The sequence below is a fragment of the Protopterus annectens genome, chromosome 3.part1 (assembly GCF_019279795.1).
Source record: "Protopterus annectens isolate FY-2018-M chromosome 3.part1, PAN1.0, whole genome shotgun sequence".
NCBI lineage: Eukaryota > Metazoa > Chordata > Ceratodontiformes > Protopteridae > Protopterus > Protopterus annectens.
Window position 1 is genome coordinate 1,848,451,538 of NC_056732.1, and position 25,354 is coordinate 1,848,476,891.

General features: G+C 40.1%; 1 protein-coding gene across 1 annotated transcript in view; it reads left to right on the top strand.

Moving 5' to 3' along the window:
* Positions 1 to 25,354, top strand: part of LOC122797920 (zinc finger protein 271-like) — a 161,842-nt gene that overhangs the window by 25,010 nt on the left and 111,478 nt on the right. The window contains exon 2 of the mRNA XM_044066438.1: positions 11,219 to 11,345. Within this exon, the coding sequence (XP_043922373.1) occupies positions 11,219 to 11,345 (127 nt within the window). The remainder of the gene's footprint in view (positions 1 to 11,218; positions 11,346 to 25,354) is intronic.

Genomic DNA, 25,354 nt, shown 5'->3' on the forward strand with positions numbered 1-25,354 from the left:
TTTTTTTTTTTGCATAATTGCATTTTGTAATATTTTGCCTGATATGCAACCGGTTTGTGCAAAATGTATATTGTATTGTGCAATCTTTCTTTATTTTGGAGCTATTCTCCCTAGAACTCTCCTGGAAAGAGGCTACTAAGCTCAGACTGTCCTGGTACAAAATGCAAATAAACAAAAAAGTGCAGGTGTGGCCAGGAATCTATCCCTCCAGCATGTTCTATTTATTGTTGTAGCGAGGTTTAGCTCACTAGAGCGCGTGGCTCGCAGTGACTTGGATTTCTTTAGGTGGAGCATGTCCATCAATTCTGAGTTGGACATGGCTTTGTAAGTCAGGCAGAGATCACCTCTGAGTAAGCGATATGCCACTGAGTACAGCCGGAGTTTTTTCAGTCAGGCTGCATAGGACATATGTTTGAGGCCAGTAATCCTCTTGGTGAGGTACTTTTGTGGTCTCTCCAGCTGTTGGAAGTGTCTTGTGAGGTACATCCCAAATGGGGCATTGTACTCTATGATGGGTCTGATGAGTGGCAGTAGAGGGCACTATAACCTCTTTATTTCTAGATGCGAACCCTTTAGTAATTAGATGGGCCACATAGAAGGATTTCCTAACTACTTTGGCAATATGACTATCAAAGGAGAGATTACTATCTACCTGGGTCCCCAGATCTCTTATTACCTTTTCTGTATTAAGGGGGCTGCCACCTATATGGTAATTTGTGGGTGTTTTGTTTTTCCCAAACTGGATGACTGTGCATTTTTTGGCATTTAGCTTGAGGCCATGACTTTGACACCAGGTGTCCGTCCTACCCAATATACTTATGGAGAATATCAGTCACTTTCCCATGGTAATAGTATTTTGCCTTGTTAAACTCAGTAATTTCAGCCTGTATAATTTAGTTCTGTATAATTCAAGTTCTTGAAGAAAATCTTCATGTATATGTATTTAGATATTTTTTTTGGACTTTTGTTCTGTCTTGATTTATAAATCATCTCCCCGGGCTTCTACTGAAAATGGACATGTATCCAGTTAGACTAGCCCGGTCAACAAATGTAAAATAAATAAAATAAATAAATTTCAGTAAGGCTCTTTTGGAGGATGTCCGTGTCAGCCGGAGAGTCAATTATGGCTCACAGTTTGCAGTCATCGGTGAACTTGGTTAGCCACAGTCCTCCTGTATTCTCTGTACGTCTGAGAAGTATATGCCGAACAGTAGGGGTCCCAGGACCGAGCCTTGTGGGACACCATTTGTGACTGGTTTAGAGTCGGACCTGGAGTCCGCTATTCTTACCGTGTGAGTTCTGTCTGTAAGCTAGTTGCCAACCCATCTCGTGACATACGGGTTTATGTTCAGGCTGGTTAGTTTTTCTGTAATACCCGAGAGGGGAATGGTGTCGAAAGCCTTGGTGAGGTCAAGGTAGGCTGTGTGAACAACCTTTCCCTTGTCCATGGCCTTGGTGACTGTCTTGAAGAAGTCAACCAGGTTTAGTAGGCATGATCTGCCCGTAACAAAGCCTCACTGGGTCGGGTCAAGTGTTTGGAGGTTCTAAATGTCTTTGTTAATGAGTTTCATGATGATGCGCTCCATAGCCTTGCAGACCAGGCTAGTCAGGCTTATGGGGCGATAGTTACTGGAGTCATTTGTGGCCCCTCCTTTGTGGAGTGGAATAACCGTTGCTGTGCACCATTCTATGGGCACATAACCTGTGGAGAGGCTGAGGCTGAACAGCGTATTTAGGTGGGGGGTTAATTTGTTCGTAGTTTGTGCAAGACGCAGCCTGGGACACCATCTGGCCCCATTGATGCTGTGTTTTTGGTTTTTGAAAGTGCTATTTTCACCTGTGCGTCCCTGATTTCCGGGACACTACACTTTTCTGGTATTGTTGTGGGCCCTTTTGGGGGTGAGAGGGGGGTGAAGTTGCACTGAATCTATCTGCCAGGATGTTGGCAATATCAGTAGGTTCAGTATATTTTGTGCTATTTTGCACTAGTTCAGTGCATATCTGCACGTTGCCACTTAGAATCTTAACATAGCTAAAGAAGGCTTTGTGGTTATCTTTTGAATCCTTGGCTATTTTTCTTTCAAAGTTAGCCTTGGATGATTTTATGAGGGACCTTAGTTTCTTACTGATACTGATCAGGGATGTTTTTTTTTTTTTTAAAGAATTCCCTTTTTTTTAAAAAAGTTTCCCCATTTTTCCCAAATTTAAGAAAATGGGGACATTTTCCTTATTTTTTTTTTTTTTTTTTTTTTTATTTTTTTTTTTCTGAGGTTTTTTCCTTAAAAAAATTTTTTCCCCCTTCCCCTTTTTAGGTTTTTTTTTTTAGTGTATTCTTAACTGTGGGCCCTTCCCCATCAGTCTTCATACTGACCTCTCATATTGCTTTAACTAGTGGACACTTTTGGCAAGAGACTGTATCAGATTTATTTTACCCTTCCATCCAGATCCAAGTTTTAGTTCCTTTTGTGTTTTCTAATCATGTACCATTTTTTTACTGAAGATGTGTATTTCTGGCGATCTAGCTGGCTGAATTCATTCTGTAACTCTTTGGCCAATTATCACATTATGTGTTAAGTTATGCATTATAACTATTAGATGTAATTTGCCTAAAAGGGTTTGTATTTATATCTGTGTTATATGGTGATCTATTTTGTCTCTATATACATGCATTGCTTGAGTTCCTGTTTATTAGTTATTTTTATGATTGTAATCGTATCATGATCTAACTGATATAGCCATGCTTCCTGAGTCAAGCAACCACTGTATCTCTTTCCCTTTCACTTCAGTAGTACATTTAACAAGATTACTAATAACACAGTGGTAAAAATACATTTCTAGACATATCTACAAGTTAAAAAGTTCAGCATTACTATTTTCCACAGACATGTTTTCAGGTACAGCCTGTTGACTAGTATTAACAATTTTGCAGGTACAAAATTGCCATTATTAATAGTGTAGCATTTTGCTATGTGCCTTTTTCCTAGAACATTTTAAACAAATCAGCTCAAATACAACAGGTTTTTATTTGCAGGCATTCTTATGTAACTAGTGCATGTAAGCCTAATAAACCAACAGGACTAACCAAAAATTTCCCTTGGCTCATAGACAGTAATCTAGCCATTGACCATCACGTGTCTATAGTAGTGAGGAAGTCATTCTGTGATTCTATGCAAGACATCGATTACAAACTGCTCTGTGAACAACATACAATGTCCCTTGACCTTGATCATCACGTCTTTCACACTAATACAGTCAATAAAATAATAAATAAAATGGCACTGATTACGTCTCCTCATTTAGACATTTTGCCAGGATCAGTTTGTAATCAATGCCCTGCATTCTATATTGGTAGGACAGAGAGCAAATTAAAACAGCAAGTTTATGAACACACCTGTGAGATAAAATATCAGAAATCTACCAATGCACTGTATAAGCATAATTTTGGGTTTTTCATTTTAGAACAAGTGGAGCATAATCCAAGGGGTAGCCCTGAGTCAGTTATCCTGGAACAAACTGAAATAGGTTCATAGATTAGTACTAAGCTAACTGCTCTTGAGAACCATTTTAAGGCTAGCCAATTATCCATTGTGAGACTCAGATCCTGCATCTTGTGTTTGTAAGGCAAACACCTTAACCATTAGGCCACCCTCCCAACCATGGTGTGGTGGCAGATCTATCTTAATGCCTCCATTTCCTAGGTTTAAACAATGACATCAGTATTCACAGCCTATTGAAGATGAGGGCATATGAAAGATAGCCTAATATTTGGAGTGATACAATATAGGATACATGGTTTAATGTTTACTGTCTACCCATGTCCTATATACTGCACTTAAAAAAAACTTTGATTATATATTCTGTGTCTTTAAATTATTTAAAAGTCTTTCTATTGGCTTTATCTGAATAAGTTTATTATTCATTAGATAAAGGTACTTATCTTTTACTGTTGATTTTATTTTGTGTGTAAATAAATTGCTTTGTGAGTATGGCGCCTGGTGAGTTTTTTTTTTTTTAGTTTTTTAACATATGGCAAAAGTAGCAATATGGCTGAATCCAGGCACCAGCTACTGTACATATTACAGTTTGTATTTCCTGGTTTATGCTGTTTTATAAAAGCCACTGGTAATACAAGGAGAAAAAATGGGTATATGCACAAAGTAAAGTAGGGTTTAGCAGATATTTATTTTAATTAAAAGTTTGCAACATCCCAAATGAAGTATTAAAAAGGGCATAAAGTCAATGTTAAACCTTATAATGTAAATTGTAGCTGTCAGTCACCTATCATGAGCGTAGAAGTAAAAAGCTAATTTAGTAATATACTTAAAATAAAATATTATAGAATGATTTTAACCTAACAAAGAATGTACAACGTAGTAAGATAATTTTAAGGGGAAAAACTAACAGTACAAGGCAGCTTCTACTGAAACATTATGAAGGATAAACTAACCTGTGAATAAAGATATGCATGTCTGCGTCATAAAGTCAGTCAGGTGTGAGTACAAACAACTTTTCAAATACTACCTTAGCAACTTGTATATATAGTAATCCAGTGTCATACTGAATTTTGCTGGAAACACTAAAATCTTACAGCTTAATTATTGAAAATTTGACAATAAGGAGGCAACTTTATTCTTGAAAGTTTGAATTATAATGGCAGATTTTTCTGGAAATTTAATTTGTTAGGTGCTCTGTATGTAGGTGTTCTGTATGTAGGCAGGTGAAGATTTTGACCGCCTTCTGATGATTTAAAAGGTTGATGCAAATAATTCTCAGAGGGTTACTAGCAACTGAAATTTACAAGTTACGAGGAACTCTTTCAGCAAGGACCCACAGGATCTGGTCCTTTTTTATTCAGTTGTTAAATTTATTTTTCTTGGAGTTGCAGCTTGGAAGAATGTGATGCTTCACAGTCAGATATTTTTTTCAGTCACATTACTTATTTTTTTTTTATTTGTAATAGTTGTTTGTGCATTTTTGGTTGTTTTCTGGAGTGAAAAGAAAGCCTACCTTAAATAACTTAAAGGAAGTTTAATATAAGACTGGAGTTTTTGTTGGGACAGTTTACTTTCCACTTTTTCTAGAGTCCTATTCCTTTTTCTGGGGGATTAACTTTTCTTTTTTCATTTTTTTTCAATATTTTTGTTATCCATATCCAAGAAAAAAAGACTTGATTGTTGGTAAGGAATAGCACTACAGCATTCAGTATTAAATAATAATCCCAGATGAGGAATGTCCGAGAAGGCAATTAGAAATTAGTCCAACCATAAAACAAGGCGTGGCTTCTAAATTCAGGGTAGGCAAAATGTTTTCCTACAGTCCAGCCTTCACCTTGGAAGTCACCAGGCATAGACTTTAAAGGAACTTGGTCAGAGTTTGCCATATAGATCAGGCAGAAATTACTTTTTGTAACCTGTAAGAAATGGAATAAACTGTTAGTTCCTGAAATATATCTGAATAGTTTTGAGTTTTCCAAGCCTTTAATCTTTTTTTTTTTTTAATAAGAAATCATTACTACTTTTCAGGTTCTTGTAGATGGCTTGTTCAAAATGAGTTAGGTTAATGGATTACAAAGTGGTACAATGACCTTTCTGGAGTGATTAGACGTGTTCTTTAAGCTTGGATTAGCCGTAGAGTATAGTTTTATGAGTGTGTTAGTTATAAAATGTAAATGTCGATCTTTAAAGATGATGTCACTTGTTATGGCGTTTATTTATTTTGTATTTATAATGCTGTCCTTGTAACGCTGCAGTTACTCGTTTTGAAGATGAGCTCATTACTACTGTCTCGAATCATTTTGTACCCATTAATTAACGGGTCTCTTTAACCTTCCCTTTTATGGTTTGTTAGCTAATGACAGGATTATCCTAGTACATTTTGTTTCAACTTATTCCAGTAATTTAACTTGTGCCAAAAATAATTACAAAAGGAATTAATTTCCAATACAAGTCTGATGAATATATTGTGTAGTCCTACACAATGAGCAGGGTCCTTGGTATTCATTGTTTTAAAACAAACCCCTCACTTGTCTCTTTGCTTGGAATCTAATTTGGTTAACATGATCCTTAAAATACATGATGTTGTCTATTATAACACCAAAGTCTTTTATATTTCTAAATTGTTGTACAGCTGCATCACATGACCTTACACAACCATTACTGCATCTTAATCCCTGACATCATATATTTACATATTAAATACAATCCCTATTTTCTTTGGGCAAGCGCTTGACTTCATAGGTTCATAGGCTGCAGATTATTTCAGGCCTAGACAGTAGTCCCAGGTCAGAATCAAACTCTGTATTTTGTATCTGTGAGGTAAGGACATTGACCATTATAACAATCCCACCCCTTTTACTAGCATCTTCATTTAATTTGTGCATGTCCAATTTGTAGAACATATAGTGTACTGTAGCTTTAAGAAGCATTCCTGAAGTGTGCACGTGTATATAAAAGGGAGCACGTGCTAGGCAGCAGTGCCAGTTTGAGAGAGCAGCCAGAGAATTAACATCTGAAGCATGCAGTAGTCTATCCGTTTGTTACTTTATTTATATTTAAGTTACTTGGCCTCAGTCCTGATGTATCTGTATGTAATAAAGCTATTTGAACCCAACCCACTTTGCTTGTCTCTTTGATATGAATACGACAAGCGACATGGTGATCAGAAGTGGCATATTTAAGATGTGGGTAAATCCTGCGGCCAGAAGCAAGCAAGAAATCAGCCATGCGGTGCACAATCAGAAATGGAGGCATAGAGAAGAGTATGACGAATCAGAAAAGGTCAGACTCGAATTTCAGATACTAAAACTCACATAAATGATTTATTTCGCAAAAGACAATGATATTAAGCAAACAAACGACCAAAAATATATTATTAAGGATTCACAAAGCACAAGATGTATTACTAAGCAAACGAAAGGTACAAAACACATTAGTAGCTAAACGAAATGTTCAAAACCACAATATTTGATAGAATTATTCGTAAAGTTTACAAATAAAATCACTTCCGACTTGTATAACGAGCATTTTAAGAGTAAAATGAGCACAAGAAAAGCATTCCAAGCATGATAAAAGTCAAATAAGCATAACGAGTGCACTAAACGGGCAGAATGAGCGTAAAAAGGGCAAAGCGACGATATTTTTATTTATTAAACGACCATGTTTTTTATATGTGCTGCTATTTTGCATTGATTAAAGCTGTTCAGAGCATAACTAGAGTTGTTTGAAGTATTTCAAGTGTTGCAAAGTGTTTGCAGTGTGTGCTTTGTTATAGTACGGTCATTTCAAAGAGTTTTCTGTTGGCAAAGTACAGTTATTTCATAAAGTACACTCATTTCGAGAAGTTTCTTGTGCTGTGTACAGTTCATTCACAGAGTGCAATTATTCAAAGTGTTTTACCTGTACAGAGTTATTTTGCAATGTAGAGATATTTCCAGAAGTTTCTGAAGCTGTGTGCAAGTTTATTAGCAAAGTGCATTATTTGGCAAAGTGCATTGCATCGAAGTGTTTCTTACTCTGAGCTTCTTCTGCTGTGTACATTTTATTCACAGAACAAGTAAAAATACAGTGCTTTGAGATATTTCTTATGCTGTTAAGGTGTGGTTTCACAAACGTACAGTGGTGTCAGAGTATTCTTGTGCTACAGAGACTTTTACTTATTTTACAAAGTGCAGTTATTTTGAAGAGTTTACAGTGCTTTTGAGCATAATTACAAGTCCTGACAAAAGAGAGAATGCTGGGCAGATGTGTGTGTATTGTCGTCCATATTTCCAAGAGTCTTTGCTACTGTATGTATGTTGGCATGGCTGAAGCATTTCGCAGACCGTCTCCACTTGTGTTTGATCATAATATAGCAGGGGATTGGAGAGTATTCGAGCAGGAACATGATATTTTTATACAAGCTGTTTTTTCTGACAAAGATGCATGCACAAAGGCATTCATTTTACTTAGTCTAGCTGGGTCAGAAGCTATAGACATAGAGCATTCATTTGTGTATGCACCAGCAGTATATAAAGGAGAGGGGGAGAACCAGCATATTGTTGTTCCAGCTGAATCAGGGAGGACTCTGAGTGCTTAAAGAGCAAATTAAGAGAAAGGTGTAACTCCCAGACAAATGTTACATTGGAGACACACTTATTTTACACAAGGGATCAGAAACGTGGTGAAACTTTTGCTGCTGTTGAGAATGTTATATGCAGATGTTATAAAAGAGAAAACTACTAATGCCCTATATAGACACCTGGACAAGTATAATGACCATTGCTTTAAATTTAGCATGTTAGAAAGGTTTAAAAACCCACAGGGGAGGGTCCATGGTCTGTTTTGCTGGAAAAGCAAGAGTTAATCTGGCAATTAAGGTTAGAGTCATATAAATATCTGGGGTTAAATAATAGTATAAGCATAGCCCCTTTATTGAAGCTTAAAATCCCTGGCTAGGTAATATAATGACAGGAAGGGCCTGTTTTTATATACTGTTACTGGTGAAGTTATTGTTTAGTTTTTACATATTCTTATTAGCCATTATATTTTTAACATATATTTTCGCTTACATATTTGGCTTTTGAATGTATGATGCTGGTCTTTGTGTGTGTGTGTGTATATATATATATATATATATATATATATATATATTTTTTTTTTTTTTTTAATGATCACATGATAATCATTTGAGGGTCATATGACTTGTATTAACTATTTAAGAAGGGGGAGTTGGATAACATATGTACCTGTTGAAGTTTTATGGATTATAAAATGAAAGTGCTAATACTATTAAACATTTCAACTATTTTTGGAAGTGGATATTGAATCGAAGTCCTAACCTGTACTTGGTGTTGCTGTTGCATTTGCAGTTATTGATATACTTATTAATTCCTAAAGGCGCAAAAGAGAAAGTATTTATCGCGTTTTTATAAATAGGATCACTGGTAGAGTTTTTTCATATTGGTGAAACTTGATCACATTTTAATAGGCTATTAAATGTACAATGCAGAGGAATAAATATTGATTCCTTTATTAGTTTTAAGAACAAACCACTGAGGGAGTCTGGACCTGTGCTGGCAGTGCACTTGACTGTTTTTCAAGTGATCTGACTCTCTGATTCTTGGGGAATCTCAGCAAAGATTTGCCTTCAAGTTCTCACATTTGTTGCAATTTGAAGCAAGCAATGCTATAGTGTTCAGTACACTTATACCCAAACTTGAGTATTTCTTACCAATGACTTCTGTTAACTGCAATCTGAACACTTTGGAATTGCAAACAACCTCCAACACAATGTTGTTTCATCGCTATCCAACACTAGGAAACATCACTACAGAAAGTTAATTGCTTCCAGTCATCCAGCACTAGGAAACATCACTACAGAAAGTTAATTGCTTCCAGTCATCCAGCAATAGGGATCATCACTACAGAAAGTTAATTGCTTCCAGTCATCCAGCACTAGGAAACATCACTACAGAAAGTTAATTGCTTCCAGTCATCCAGCACTAGGGATCATCACTACAGAAAGTTAATTGCTTCCAGTCATCCAGCACTAGGAAACATCACTACAGAAAGTTAATTGCTTCCAGTCATCCAGCACTAGGGAACATCACTACAGAAAGTTAATTGCTTCCAGTCATCCAGCACTAGGGAACATCACTACAGAAAGTTAATTGCTTGTTCCAGTCATCCAGCACTAGGGAACATCACTACAGAAAGTTAATTGCTTCCAGTCATCCAACACTAGGGAACATCACTACAGAAAGTTAATTGCTTCTTCCAGTCATCCAGCACTAGGGAACATCACTACAGAAAGTTAATTGCTTGTTCCAGTCATCCAGCACTAGGGAACATCACTACAGAAAGTTAATTGCTTCCAGTCATCCAGCACTAGGGAACATCACTACAGAAAGTTAATTGCTTGTTCCAGTCATCCAGCACTAGGGAACATCACTACAGAAAGTTAATTGCTTCCAGTATTCCAGCACTAGGGAACATCACTACAGAAAGTTAATTGCTTCCAGTCATCCAGCACTAGGGATCATCACTACAGAAAGTTAATTGCCTTCAGTCATCCAGCACTAGGGAACATCACTACAGAAAGTTAATTGCTTCCAGTCATCCAGCACTAGGGATCATCACTACAGAAAGTTAATTGCTTCCAGTCATCCAGCACTAGGGAACCTCACTACAGAAAGTTAATTGCTTCCAGTCATCCAACTCTAGGGATCATCACTACAGAAAGTTAATTGCTTCCAGTCATCCAACACTAGGGAACATCACTACAGAAAGTTAATTGCTTCCAGTCATCCAAGTCTAGGGATCATCACAACAGAAAGTTAATTGCTTCCAGTCATCCAGCACTAGGGAACATCACTACAGAAAGTTAATTGCTTCCAGTCATCCAACACTAGGGGACATCACTACAGAAAGTTAATTGCTTCCAGTCATTGCTAGGACTAGGCTTCATCTTAACTCACTCATGTTTAAACTTATCTTTAACTACTGCTGTCTACCCTGTGTGTCTCAACCACAATACAAAGCCACCACTTAATCCCTCTGATCCATTTCAGATAGTGCAGCCCTAGCTAGCATTCACTCCCTTAAAAAAGTCCTTGGGTCAAATGTCTTTTGCTGAGATCAGTTAATCTTCATGGAACTCGCTTCTTACTAACTTAAAATCTGAAATAGCTTTCATTATTGTAAACGTTTGTTAAATTATCTGAAAAAGGAATGTAAGTGCAGTTGTTTACAAGACTTGGGCTATTCATTTCCTCTTGAGGAAAAAAAAATATAAAGCAGCAATATTGATTCCATAACATTCACAGTAAGGCAGTTGTAAACCATGGCATTTAAATGGCTGTATTATCTTACTGTGTTATCTTATGTGAATGTATTAATTTTTCCTTGTTTTAGATAATGTACCATATGTTATTGTACTTCTTTTAATATGTGTGAATATAGCAAAGCATTTGTGCATCGTTACTTTGTGTTATAAATGTCAACTATATCTACTCTTGTCTGCACTTAATGGTTCAGACTGGAACTGAAAAAGGTACTTAGACCAGTCTACCCATCTGATTAAGAAAGTTTAATAAATAAATGAAAATGAGGATGGAAAGATTATTCGTTTTGACAATTTAACAACCTGTGCATCTGTCATGCATTCATGTTGAAACTTTTCAAATTCACCTGTTATCTACAATGGAGTCAATAAGAAGCAACCAAATCCTGTCTGCTTTCAGGTACCAGAAAGCTTTGAAGATGTTGCTGTCCAGTTTTCAAGAGAGGAGTGGGAGATGCTAAGTGAACAGCAGAAGGAGCTGCACAGAGAAGTCATGATACAGACCTATGAAATCATGGTTTCTGTAGGTAAGTAGATGTCAGGTCTGCCATCTTTATTTGTGCACTTAAACTGTAAAAGCGATGCAGTATATACTCACCAACATGGAGCAGTGTGTGTGTGTGTGTGTGTGTGTGTGTGTGTGTGTGTGTGTGTGTGTGTGTGTGTGTGTGTGTGTGTGTATGCATGTGACACACACATACACGTTTATATTGTAAAGGGTAAAAATATATATGTATAAAGGTAAGGGGTAAAGAGGGATTTTGCTCTATCATGTAGTAGCTTCCTCCTTCTATTGTATAGTTTGTTTATGGCTGGGGTCCACCAGACAGGACGCCTAACTTTGGAGGATTGGGTCTTGGTTTTATTTGGGATTGCATGATCCATGCATTCCTGAAGGTGTTCCTAGAATGCGTTTATAAAGGATTCTGCGGTCTGGGCCGTATTTTCCACAGGCCCAGGGGCTTTGAAGGATTCCACCTCGGTTTTGAGGAGTGTGAAATTTGCTTTAGAGAAGTTTTTCACTGTGGTTTTCTGCAGGGGCTGGGGTCGGGATGTGAAAATCTAGTGAGATTAGTTTATGGTCTGATCTTACCAGTGAGGGATACACTTCTGGTCTGGAGCATAGAGTCCCCATGTTGTTGATGATCAGGTCCAGTATGTTTTCCCCTCTTGTGGGAGTGGCAACAAGTTGTTCCATAGCATTTGAGTTTATAAATTCTAGGAACCTTCAGGCTAGGGTGTTGGAGCTAGAGTAATGCTCCCAGTCTATGTTAGGGTAGTTGAAGTCACCCAATATAATGGTGTTTGGAGAGACCTTCATATTTTCCAGTGTTCTCAGGAAGGCCGAGTGGGGTTCCTGGGTTTGGGAGGGTGGTCTGTAGCAGGCTATAAACTGGAAGGCAGTTTTACCCACTGTTAGTTGCACATGGATAGTCTCTGATGCTTCGTGTTGTGCCACCAACCTGGAGGTGTGGGTATCAATATTGATACTCCCCCTCCTTTTGTGGTTCGGTCCAAGTTTTGGGGCCGAAAAACATGGTATGAGGTATAACCTGGTAGGGTTGGGGTGCTCTCGGGAGCCTTGAACCAGGTTTCTGTTACTGCACAGATATAGATGTTCTCCATGCTAAGGAGAGTTTTGAGTGCGTGCATCTTGAGGTTTAGACTTCTGGCATTGAGTAGCATTACTCTTAGTTTCTTATCCCTTGTGATACCTATGGAGGTGGGTTTGTCTTTTGAGCCTTGCCTAAAAAAGGAACTATGGGGTAGCAAGAACCTTTGCCAATATCCGAAAGCCCAGGGGTGACAGGTGCAAGCCATCCCTAGTGAAGCATCGTGGCTTGTCGAGCATGTCATCCCAGGCTGACAGGCATTGGATCCCCTTTGAATGACACCAATACTTAAGCCAATTGTTGAAATTGATCATCTTGTCTTCATATTGTGGCATCATTCTTGGTGAGGGTAAGATGATACTCAAGGTCAGGGTCATACCGGCCTGGGCTACATGCTCAGAGAGCTCCTCTATGTCTCTTTTCATGTAGTCTAGGGAGGTACGTCTCAGGTCATTCACACCAGCATGGACAATGACTGAGTCATATTTGTACTTGCCTTGGAGTGACCTGAGTGCTTGTGTTATGTGGCGGATCCTAGCGCCCGACAGGTAGCTCACCGTGACCTTCTCCTTGTTCAGCCTGGTGAGCAGGACATCAGTGTGCCTGACGATAGTCACCTATTACAAGTGTATCAGGTGTGTTGTTTAGCCTTAAGGGCTGTGACTGTTTGGCACACTGGCTTTGTGAGCTATGTGTTGCACGTGTTTTGTTTTGGGGTAGCGGTTGTTTGGGTGTCTGCTTTAGAGTTCTCTGCTGCTTAGGCAGATTTTTATTTAGAGCCTTTGAGTATGTTTTTGTGTGTTTATGTGTTTGGTTTGCTGTCGTGGTAGGTCTATGTGAGACTGGAATTGTAGTGAGTGTGGTTTCCTTCTCCTCCTGACTGGTTACGCCAGTAGTGAGTTGAGAGAGCTTAGCCTCCAGTTTGGCTATATGGTTGCATCTCTCACATGTGTTGGAATTTGTTGGGAGGAGGAGAGGGTTGTCTGTGTACATGAGGCAGTTGTAACATTGCCTCAAGATTCCCAGATTCACCAGCTGGACCAGAGAGGAGATTGACAACTGACCTTTGGACATGCTAGAATAGTATTGGGAATTCCTTTATAATTGAAAAAAAGGGCCAATGGGGAACAAAGTACTCAAGGGGAGTTTGTGAGGGTGTAGTGCTTTTAATTTTTTTAGTGCTGACTTGTATAATTGCTTTAGTGAGCAAGTGCCAAGCTTTAGAGTGGGAATAGGGTGTTTATTATGAGAACTAGATCAGTTCTAAGGGAAAAAGTGAAGAGCAGACTTTGTGGAGCCGAGAATGGTTTAAACCCAATTAAGCTGCGCTGCCCGATGCTGCGCTGTGCACAAAATCGTGTAAAGCCACGCTAAAGCGGGTTTTATACAGGGGGACTTGAAAGAAATAGAGATTGGCCCAAAACGGCCAATAGACTACCAGATTCTTGTGCTGGGAACACTCCTCCAGGGATAGATAGGCTGCTCCAAGCTCCCCACTGCCACTGGTGAACAAAGAAGCCTCCATTTATCCAAGAAAGGAAATGGGCAACACAGGAACTTTCCAAAAGTCCAGAATACAGCAAAGCCTGTATTTGGACTACTCTAGGTCAGGAAAGACGGGAAACAAGGAAAAGTTTTTTTTTTCTTTTTTGAAACAAACAGCAGGAAAATGCAATAAATATGTAACACAGGCTAGCGCACTTGAGTGTGTAGCCTCAACAGGTAAATGCAACAAACAGGACAAACTTTAAAAGTGCAGGTGCAAAAACAACTTTAAACAGTTTAAAACAGTTCAAGAAGCGGAAATACTTGCAGTTTAGCTAGATTGGACAGTCGCTAGGTAGTAGCAGGAAAACAAACACTTTATCAGGTTAGCAGTCACTCTTTTAGCCTCTCTGCTGCTAGCACCACTCTGCAGGACCACAAGGAGCTTGGCTGAGTAGTAACAAGCACAAAAACCGCGCCAGAGTATGTTTATACAGGAGGACTTGAAAGAGCTAGAAATTGGCCCAAAATGGCCAATAGACTACCAGATTATTGTGCTGGGAACACTCCTCCAGGGATAGATAGGCTGCTCCAAGCTCCCCACTGCCACTGGTGAACAAAGAAGCCTCCATTTATCCAAGAAAGGAAATGGGAAACACAGGAACTTTCCAAAAGTCCAGAATACAGCAAAGCCTGTATTTGGACTACTCTAGGTCATGAAAGATGGGAAAACAAGGATAATTTTTTTTTTTTTTTTTTGCAACAAACAGCAGGAAAGTGCAATAAATATGTAACACAGGCTAGTGCACTTGAGTGTGTAGCCTCAACAGGTAAATGCAACAAACAGGGCAAACTTTAAAAGTGCAGGTGCAAAAACAAAACCGTTCAAGAAGCAGGAATACTTGCAGTTTAGCTAGATCGGACAGTTGCCCAGGTAGTAGCAGGAAAAACAATCCCCCTATCTGTAGCTTCATTACTGGCATCCATCTTCCTGCCTGTAAACATTAACGTTGTGCTGTATACATTGTGTGGGTGCTGCAAGAGAGGAGTAATAATGCCCTTTGTTTTCTTTTTCTTTCAACATGCCTCACAACTGTACAGGTTTTCACAGAATGTCCAGATTTTTGCCTCATAGTTTTGGTAAGTTCTTCCTAAAAATCTGTCTCTTTCTGGCAAATAGCTGAGGATTGAAGTCATTAAATAATGGCAACCATTTGAGTTTAAGACTCCACATCCTTCAAAAATTTCATGCTAATGCAAAACCTATTATTCCATCAACGTTGTAAGTTTGTAACGGCGATATTTAAAATCTGTCCCATTTGTCTCCCCACCATTTTAGGCGTTTCCCACATTTTTTGCTCTAAGAGGTTGAGAGGTATGTATGGAAATGCTCAAGGAAAGCTCTCCTTCAGTACTTACGCCCTGAAAACACCCTTTCCAATTAGTTATTTAAAAGTATCTTACAACTCCTCCAATGCCTGTAATAAAACGTGCCAGAGATCCTGCTATTGAGGGAACTATTAGTCTCTCTCGATTTGCTGGGAGCATTTGTTTTGTTGACTGACTATTCTGGTGTGAAACTGTGGACTAACTTTTTCCTCTGGAATTAATTAACATTTCTTTATTTCAGGTATGTTGAAACTATAGCCTCTATAGCTATTACTTGTACAATGTGTGTGATGCCTGTGCACTTGCCCAGCAATCAAGGAGTCTCAATCCTCACCAGTAACACCAGTGAGGGGCATCCATATAGGGAAAGGATAACAAATACACACGCAGTAAAGTACAGTTTCCCTTAGGAGTCCACGGAGATCACAGTCAGTCTGGGGCTGGTTTCTCCCTTTCTCTCCAGGTCCCCAATAACACTCCCCACTGACATATCTATAGGGTCCAGATCTCAGCCTAGTGGGCAGGCTAAAACCTACAACACCCTCTTTGTCCAACCAGTGTTTCTTGTCCCTGCCCAAGTAATTAGCACACACACACACACACACACACACACACACACACACACACACACACACACACACACACACACACACACACACACACACTTTGAGATAAGAGTTATATACAACCACACAGACACTCCTGGGGGAAGGCTGGCACAGGTTCTCCAGCTGTGCCCCTTTTACCCAGACTATACGGTAGTACCACTTGCCACCATCCAGCTAATAATTATCAGCTACTCAAAGGCCCTTATTAAAGAATGTCCAGTTATTGCTGTGCAATATTATTATCCAAATGGTAATTGTGACTGAACAGCAAAGCTTATTTTGGAGTGACTTGGTACAGTATCACTATATATATGCAGTGTACTCTAGAATTTAAATTATCTCTATACTAAACAACCACAGTTGAAAGGTTTAAAAAATATTTAATAATAAAAACACAAGACAATACTTCTTACTACACAATGCTAGTCAAGAGTTCAGAGAACACAGAGAAATGTTTAAAATACAGTAGAAAAAGTTCTGACATCACAGAAAAATACTTCATCTAATCTTCCTAATTTCTAGCTATTATTCCTAATTCCTAGCTATTTCTAAGAGAAACACTAAAGTCTAAGATCCTACTTACATATAGATACAGGCAGTGCTGGTGATGGATGTTCTCAAGACAAATGCTCCCATGCCCTCATTCTTTCTCTCCTTAAATTGATAACACAGTACCACTGATTCATTTCAAATTACATCATTTCTTTCTGGTTCCCAGGCTAACAGATTCTCTGAGGTTAATAGCCCTTGATCTTGCAGCTGGTCAGGAAGCCAAAACAGTAAAATAATTTAAGCCGCGGTGGTGCAGCAGTAGCGTTGTTGCCTCACAGCAAGAGGTTTTCCTGTTTGATTCTTGGCTGGAGTGCCTTCTGTGTAGAGTCTGCATGTCCTACCCATGGTCGAGCGGCATTTGAAAGACATGTGTGAATGGGCATGCCTTCATTGAAGGTTGGACGTCAGGCTGGCAACTCGGCACCATAAAAATCTACTGCCAATCATTAACGGACCAGAGTTCTGCTGTGGCGACCCCTAACTGGGAATAGCCGAAAAGACAAACAACATACATGCAAATTGTAGCAATTAACTCTGGTCTCCAGACAATAGCCAGAATTTCTTCATCCAGACATATCGGCTCCAATCCCTGACATCGAAGAATTGACTTATTAGCTTTGTTACAGCACAGTGCACTGTTGTTACATTTTTCTCAGTTTCACATTTAACACCATTTTTTTACCATTTAAGAGAAAAAGCCTGTGGCTTATATTAATATTTACAAATGGCAGAATTATCTACAAAATTCTATCTGGCTAGGCTGGCAGCCTTTACCTATCTTTAGAATATGTTTGTTTTTTAATGAAAATTTGAAGTAGGGTTTGCCAGGCTTCTAAGAAACAGTTTGCTGCTAGGAAGTGTTTCATGCATTTAACATTGTGCAGTAAGATTTACAGATGAAAAGTACCACTAAACAATAGCATTTGTAGAATATAAAATTTTTTTTTTCACATTGTTCCTGTAAGTGTTTTTCTCATCTTGCTTGTCTTATCTGTAACATGATTGCTGAATGTTAGTGAATTTGCAAGGAAAGTGCTGTCATCTCAGTTATAGCACTGATGAATTTCTATTTAAGAGGCCCTTCGTAAATTTGCTGCCTTTCCGCTCATTAATAGAACTGGCTGTACGTTTTCCATGTAATGTGATGTTTAACTGTGACTTTGGGTTAACTTTTTCTCCGAGGTGGGGGAAGTTGTGAAGTATACGTTTGTGGCTGTTCAGGTTTCGCTCGTAGTAAAACACCACTTGCAGATAATATCAACCGTACAGATTCATGCTGACTGTCTTGATTTCTGCCTCATATTTTTTGCATAAAATTGTTTTCTGTCAAATCACTGGCAAATTGTTGAGGGTTGAACTCAGAAAATAATGACAGACACTATAATTTCAGAATTCATACCCTTCAGAAAAGTACTGGTAACACCAGTTCTGTTATTTTATCAGCATTCTAAGCTTGTAGGGGTGATATTTAAAAAGTGTTTAGTGTGATAGGAGTGCGGGTTGTGTAGTATTTACACAGTAGTATGAGTTATTCAATATAAATGCTCCATCATGCCCTTGTTTAAGAATGCGTGAACCATGGGAATGTTCTAGTTTGTGGTTTGCTGCCTGTTTCACCAGTGCACGCCTTTTAATGAGGAAGTGAAGATGACGCTGTGTTCTCCTTCTCTAAGTGGCTATTCTGTCAAACACAGAAATCCTTCACGATAGGAATCGTCCACGCTAACAAATGACACAACAGACACTGCATTTGCCATTCACACCTAATAATCCCAGCATGCAGCAGGTTTAACAAGTCTGATATAACTGTTTTTTGTTATGTACTGTAGGCCCTAGAGATGGAGACTAAAGTTGCTTGCAGTGCAAACAGAAACAACATATGAAGTATAATTTATGTAATTAATTTGGGCATTTCACAGAATTCCACATGCTCTAATTCCCATAGTTACTTTACAGGCGATTGATAATGCACAGATTACTACTTTATGATGGTGTATGGCAATATTTTCTTTTGTCCAACCCCTCTACAGGATTCCGCATTTGCTGTTGCTGTACCCTCCTCTTATGTAAAAAGTTCTACATCAGGATAATCCTCTCCAGCACTCTGTTTACTTTCTGACTTGAGGAACCGTGCGTCTTCCCCAACAGTCTGGTGTTCTTCCTTATTAATCCTTTCCTTCCACTCACTGACCAATTTGAGGTGGCCAGGGTCTTTCTGGAATGTTTGCATAGGCAGACAGCTGGATCACTTCCCTCTCTCAAGTTTATGAAAGGAACAAAGGTGGATTAGATGTGAGCACCCATTTCTCTCTATGGCTGTTTCAACTGCATATACCATTCAGTTAGACACTTCCAGTAGTGGGATCCCATTTTATATGTTAAGCATATTACTTCCTTTGAGTCAGTTTCCAAAATTGGTTAGTTTTACAAAAGTGCATCCAGGATAGACCCCCTTACTCCACTGGTTGGTTCCATGGTTCCTCCAGATGGTGTGATGTTGGTGTGTCCTAAGTGGGCTTGCCTTCCTGTCCTAACATTTGTCCCCTTTGTGGGCTCCAGTGTTGGCTTCTTCAGATTTTGCATTGGCTGTTCTGATGCTTGAGCTGCCTCCTGGTGGCAATGCATAATGTCTAGTATAGGCTATCCTGGTTTTAGACATACTGCAGCATTGATGGGGGCCAACCTAGACTCTACCAGTTTTACAGGGACTAATGTTGGCTATTCGTGCACAGATCACATCAGCATTCGGAGGCCCAATGCATGTGTTAAACCCTGCTCAGTTGCAGGGCTTTCAAGGGGTCTTGTCCCTGCAGTCTTTAGTGGCCTATGCAGGACCTTTGTCCCATGACATTTAGCTGCTAGAAGACAGTTTTCATTCTTTAGACACAGAATCCTCCCAGCAAACATTGAGGAAGAAAATGAAAAATATTTATCTCCTTATCCTCCAGTGTAAGGTGAGGGTGTTGAGGTGTTCATAGTTATACTTTCACATCTAGAGGACCTGAAATTCAGTAAAGATTTACAGATGTTGGAAGACCCTCCCAGGCAATTTCCTCTCCAAAGAAAAGATAACAGAATGACAGTAAATATCAGGGTTCATCTTTCTGTGTGATTTCTCCCCTTATTATTATCCAACGACGCTGGTACTGTAAGAGTGGGGTAACCCAAACACCGTGGCCCTTTGTCAGAGAAGGTCATAAAGGTAAGTGATGACTGAAATCTCCTAAGGCAGATATGAAAGTTACGTATTTAACATAAGACCAAGTCTCTTGGACAAGTCAGACTTAATTAGCCAACACTCCCCCCATCTCTCCAGTTGGGTGGTAGAAGGCTGGCTGACCACATCCATTAATTTCACATTAGTGTTTTCAGAAACTGGAGAATGGAGGAGAGGCATTGAATACCCCAGGAAGGTGAGGTGCAGTTGTAATCTGGTTAAGATAACCCTAGCTTGGGACTCCTGGTAGATCTGCCTGATTGTCTACCCATTCTCATGAGACACTATCTGTTGAGCTAAATTTATGGAGCACATCAAGTACTAAAGGTTAACGGAAACTGATGCAGGTCCATTGCTATGGTAACGACAGTATTTTTTAGAATACCCCCTCCCCATCTCTTGGATCTTGTCCCTTTTGTTTTCCAGAATTCTGTGTAATGGCCACTGACCATGAGTGATGGGCCTTTTTCTGCCAGGAACATCAAAGGCAGTAGGGGCCAAGTCTCTACTGATGAAGTATGTGGCTGTGTAGAAAGTTAGCATAGGTACAGTACGTGTAGTGCTAGCTGGCTAATAGAATGAGTAGAGAATGAGATCTGGGGTTTCGGGAGAGCCCTGTAGAAAGAAATTAATCCATTTGTTTTTAAATAATCAGCTTATTTGTTCACATTGTGAGGATGCAGTGAAGAACGGCCGAGGAGATACTGTGCAGCTTAACAAGAGGCATTGGCATTGTAAAGTAGCAAACTTTTTTATCCATTGTAGAGTAGAATAAAAGAACCTATATCAGTCAGAATTATCTTTCAAAACATATCTTCAAGGGTGCAGAGTTTGACAGAGTTTTTAACAATAGTGAAATGAAGAAACTACATGGATATATGAAGTGGCTCTTGTCAAACAGTTTTATTGTGGGAAACTTCCAAGAACATACAATGCATACATGAGGGAATCCTAGTAAGAATTCTTAATATGCATGCCAGTTGGTATGAAAACATTGGTAGAGTAGATGCAAACTATATACAAGAACTCATAAAAGTGCAAACCCCTTTCAGACTCTGAGGGTTTCCCATTGAAAGTGATTGTACGTTAGGGCTCACCTCTGAACCCACTGCTGTTTGTACTGGTGGACCGTGGACTGAATCGGCATACTGGTTAGAGTGGAATGATCAGAAAAGTTGCTCTATCCAGATAATGTGGCACTGCAAACAGACTCTTAGCAAGAACTTCACAAATGATTGGAAATTGGATTGTAGAACTGAAGGCTAATGGGGCATGCTTCATGCTGTTTAGAAGGCAGCCTGGGATATTGTCTGCGCCCATTAATGCAGTTTTCTTGGCCTTAGAGAGAGCATGTGGTGAGACTTCGTACAGCAATACAGTAGTTATGGCAGCAAATGAGGGAACCCAAAAAAGCTTAAAGCGAGATAAAATAAATTAGTGGAACAGGTTAATAGCTTCCATTATTTGGTGGGTGTGGTTGAGGAGAAAGGGGGTCTAAATGAACAGGTCAAAACTAGAAGCAGAGAAGCCAGCTTGCACAAAGTGTCTGGGGTAGTGTGTGATGGAAGAATGCCAAAGAAGTTGAAAAATAAGGTTGCCAAAACAGTAGGGAAACCAGAGCTTGTGTATGTCACAGACATCTGAGAAGTGAAGACAGAGCAGCTGAAGAAACATTAAGTATGTGACATAGGCAGCAGGATGCACACTATGGGACATATGAGGAAACGAGAGCATCAGTGCAGAAGGCAAGCAGTCCCAATTAATTAGAAGGGTCAGGGAGAGCAGATTATGGTAGTTTGGTCACGTCTGCAGGAAAGCAGAAGGCAGTTTGGGAGAGAGAGGAAAAAGGAAAATAAAGACCTAGACTGAACTGGGTGAGATAAAACCAAAGACAGGCAGGCTTGGCTGCCTAAGAAGGTAGACAAATGCCTGTGAACAGACAGAAGTGGGTACAGATGATGTAAAACTCTGTCCTCCATGTAAAAATGTGGAAGAGTAATGATGATGTAGGCTGTTCGTTATCACCTGATCTGTAACACAGACAGGGAACTCGGTTCATTAATGTGTAATAAGCTAATGACCACTGAGGCTTTTATAAGCCTGATCATGCATCCCGAATCTCTAACAAGTTCTGGTACCCTTGGTAGTATGAGCAGTGACCTGGGAGATGGACTGCTTACAAGCAGCGAGTGTCCATTAATGATGTAGGTGCCAAACCAGGTGTGAATTTCCAGTACCCATTAAGTTGTCCAAGTTGCACTTGAATTGGGTTAGGGAGGAACTCTGCTTCACATGGTTGAGGAGTCTGTTCCAGAGAAGGGGTTGTCTCTGGGATGCATACCTCTCTGTCTAGCAGGTCCATTTATAAATATCACAGACATGGTTCATAGGCAGGTACTAGGCTGTTGGCCCTAGGGCCTATACAAGCCTAGCCAAAAATGTACCCTGGCTTTTGCCACCCAAGAAAATTATTTTCCTGTGCCCCTGTCAAGCAGAACCACAGAAGTGATCCCTGGGGTGACTTTCCTATTACCCATCCAATCATCAAGATTTTTCTTGAAGAGTGCTAATGAGGAGCTCTGTTTGACATAGATAGATAGTCTGTTCCAGAGTATGGATAGTCTCTGGGACAGGAATCTATCCCTTCCAGCATGTTCTGTTTATTGTGGTGACAAGGTTTACTTCCCTAGAGCTTGTAGCTCGGAGGGATTGAGATTTCTTTAAGTGGAGCATGTCCAATAGCTCTGGGTTTTACATAGCTTTGTATGTTAGGCAGAGATTGCCTCTGAGTAGGCGATCTGCGATGGAATAAAGCTGGTGTTTTTTGAGACTGTCTGCGTAAGGCATCTGTTTGAGATCAGTAATACTCTTTGTGAGGTATTTTTGAGGCCTTTCCAGTTGTTGTAGATGTCTTGTGAGGTACATACCAAAAGGGGTGTTGTACTCTATAATGGGTCTAATGAGTGATGAGTAGAGGGGAACAATGACCCCTCTTTTGTTCTGGATGAGAAACCTTTTTTGATGAGGTGTGCCACGTAGAAGGATTTCCTGACCACTTTGGCAATGAGATTATCAAAGGAGAGACTACTGTCCACCTGTGTCCCAAGGTCTCTTATCACACTTTCGGTGTTAAGTAGACTACTGCCTATGTGGTAGTTCATGGGTACCAAAGAGGATGACAATGCACTTTTTGGCATTGAGCTTGAGGCCATGTCTTAGACACCAGGCATCTGTCTCAGTGAGGCCCTTTTGTAGGATGTCCACATCATTAGGAGTTTCAATTATGGCTCCTAGTTTGCAGTCATCTGCAAATTTAGTTAGCCAAAGACCTCCTGTGTTATCATGTACTTCAGAGAAGTAGATACCAAACAGGCAAGGACCCAGGACTGAACCCAGTGGTACTCCACTTGTCACTGGTCTAAAGTCTGATTTGAAGTCTGCTACTTTCACAGTGTGGGTTCTTTCAGTAAGCCAGTTGGCAACCCATCTTGTGACATAGGGATTTATACCTAGTTTAGTGAGTTTATCTATAATTCCAGAGTGGGGGATGGTGTTGAATGCCTTGGCGAGATCTAGATAGGCTGTGTGAACCACCTTACCCTCATCTATGGTTTTGGTGACTACTTCAAAGAAGTCTGTCAGGTTTAGGAGATGTGATCTGCCTTTTACAAACCCAAACTGTGTGGGGTCCAGGGTTTGGAGATCTCCAATGTCTTTGTTTATGAGTTCCATGATGATACGTTCCATAGCCTTGCAGACGAGGCTCGTCAGGCTAATGGGACAGTAGTTCCTGCGGTCTGTTGTGGCCCCCCTTTGTGGAGTGGGATAACTGTCGTGGTGCGCCATTCAATGGGCACAAAGCCTGAGGTGAGGCTATGATTGAACATGGTACATAGGTGGGGTGCCAGTTCATTCTGTAGTTCATGTAGAAGACAGCCTGGGATCTTGTCAGGTCCCATGGGTGCTGTGTTCTTGGCTTTGGAGAGTGAAGTTTTTACCTGTGCAGCCGTGATTACAGGAACTTTGCATTCTTCCTGCATAAAGATGGGCCCTTTAGGGGGTGAGAGGGGGCTAAAGTTAGCACTGAACCTATCTGCCAGGATGTTGGCAATATCAAGTTGGTTCTGTATATTTAGTGTCATTGTGCTGTAACTCAGAGCAGATCTGAGTGTTGCCATTGAGATTCTTGACATAGCTATATAATGCTTTGTGGTTGTCTTTAGAATCAGTGGCAATTTTCTTTTCATAACTAGCTTTGGAGGATTTCATGAGGGATCTCGGCTTCTTACTGAGGCTGACCAGGGAGTTCCTCCAGTCATGGGATTTTATTCTTTTTTGCAACAGTTTCTTTCTTCTGTTGTAGAGTTTGTTTATGGCAGAAGACCACCAGATTGGCTTCCTTTTTTTGGGGGATAGCATATTGGTTCTGTTAGGGATAGCACGATCCATGCACTCGTGTAAGTGCTTATAAAGTGCATTTGTGTAGGATTCAGCAGTCGTACCTCTATTGTCCATCTGCATGGATGTCGTGAAGTTTGCCACTTCTGTCTTAAGAAGTGTGAAGTTGGCTTTGGAGAAATTTTTTTTACGGTTGTTTTCCTAATTGGGGGGGGGGGTGGATGTCTAGGGTGATTAGCTTGTGGTCAGATCTGACCAACGAGGAGATGACCTCTGGTGTGGAACACCAGTCACCCATGTTGGTGATGACCAGGTCTAGGATACTGCTGCCCCTAGTGGGGGTGTGGATAAGTTGATCCAAGGCATTGGAATTGATGATTTCCAGAAAACGTTGAGCAAAAGATTTGGTACATGAGTAGTTTTCCCAGTTAATGGTAGGGTAGTTGAAATCTCCCATTATTAGAATGTTGGGTTGTACCCAATATTTTCCAGTGTATCAAGAAAAGAGGAGTGGGAATCCTGTGGCATGGTGGGGGGTCTGTAGCAAGCTACAATCTGGATTGTGGTTTTGCCCAGAGTTAGTTGAACTTGGATAATCTCGGATGCATTATGCTGAGCAACTAGCTTGGAGGTGTGGATATCCTTAATGAATATGGACACGCCTCCACCTTTAGTGTTTCGGTCCGGGTTTGGTGGCCGAAAGGTGTGGTATGAATTATAGCCTGGTAATGCAGGGGTGCTCTCTGGAGCTTTGAACCAGGTCTCTGTCACTGCACAAATGTCAATGTTCTCCATTTTAAGGAGTGCCTCGAGTGAGTGCATTTTGAGGTTTAGACTTCTAGCATTGAGTAGCATTACCCTCAGATTTTGCTTGCTTGTACTTGTTACGGTGGTGAATTTTTCATTTGAACCTTGCCTAAAAAAGGCACTATAGGGGTGGCAAGAGCCTTTGCCAGTATCTGGAATCCCAAGGGTGACAGGTGCAGGCTATCTCTGGCAAAGCAGCATGGTCTGTCGATCATGTCATCCCAGGCAGACAGATACTGGATTCCCTTAGAATGACACCAGAAGCTTAGCCAATTATTAAAGTCAATCATTTTGCCCTTGTACTGTGGTGTCATTCCGGGTGATGGCAGGATGCTACTCAGGGCTAGGGTCATACCGGCCTGGGCTACAAGATCAGAGAGCTCCTCCATGTCTCTTTTCATGTAGTCCATGGAGGTACATCTCAGGTCATTCACACCAACATGGACAATGACTGAGTCATATTTGTA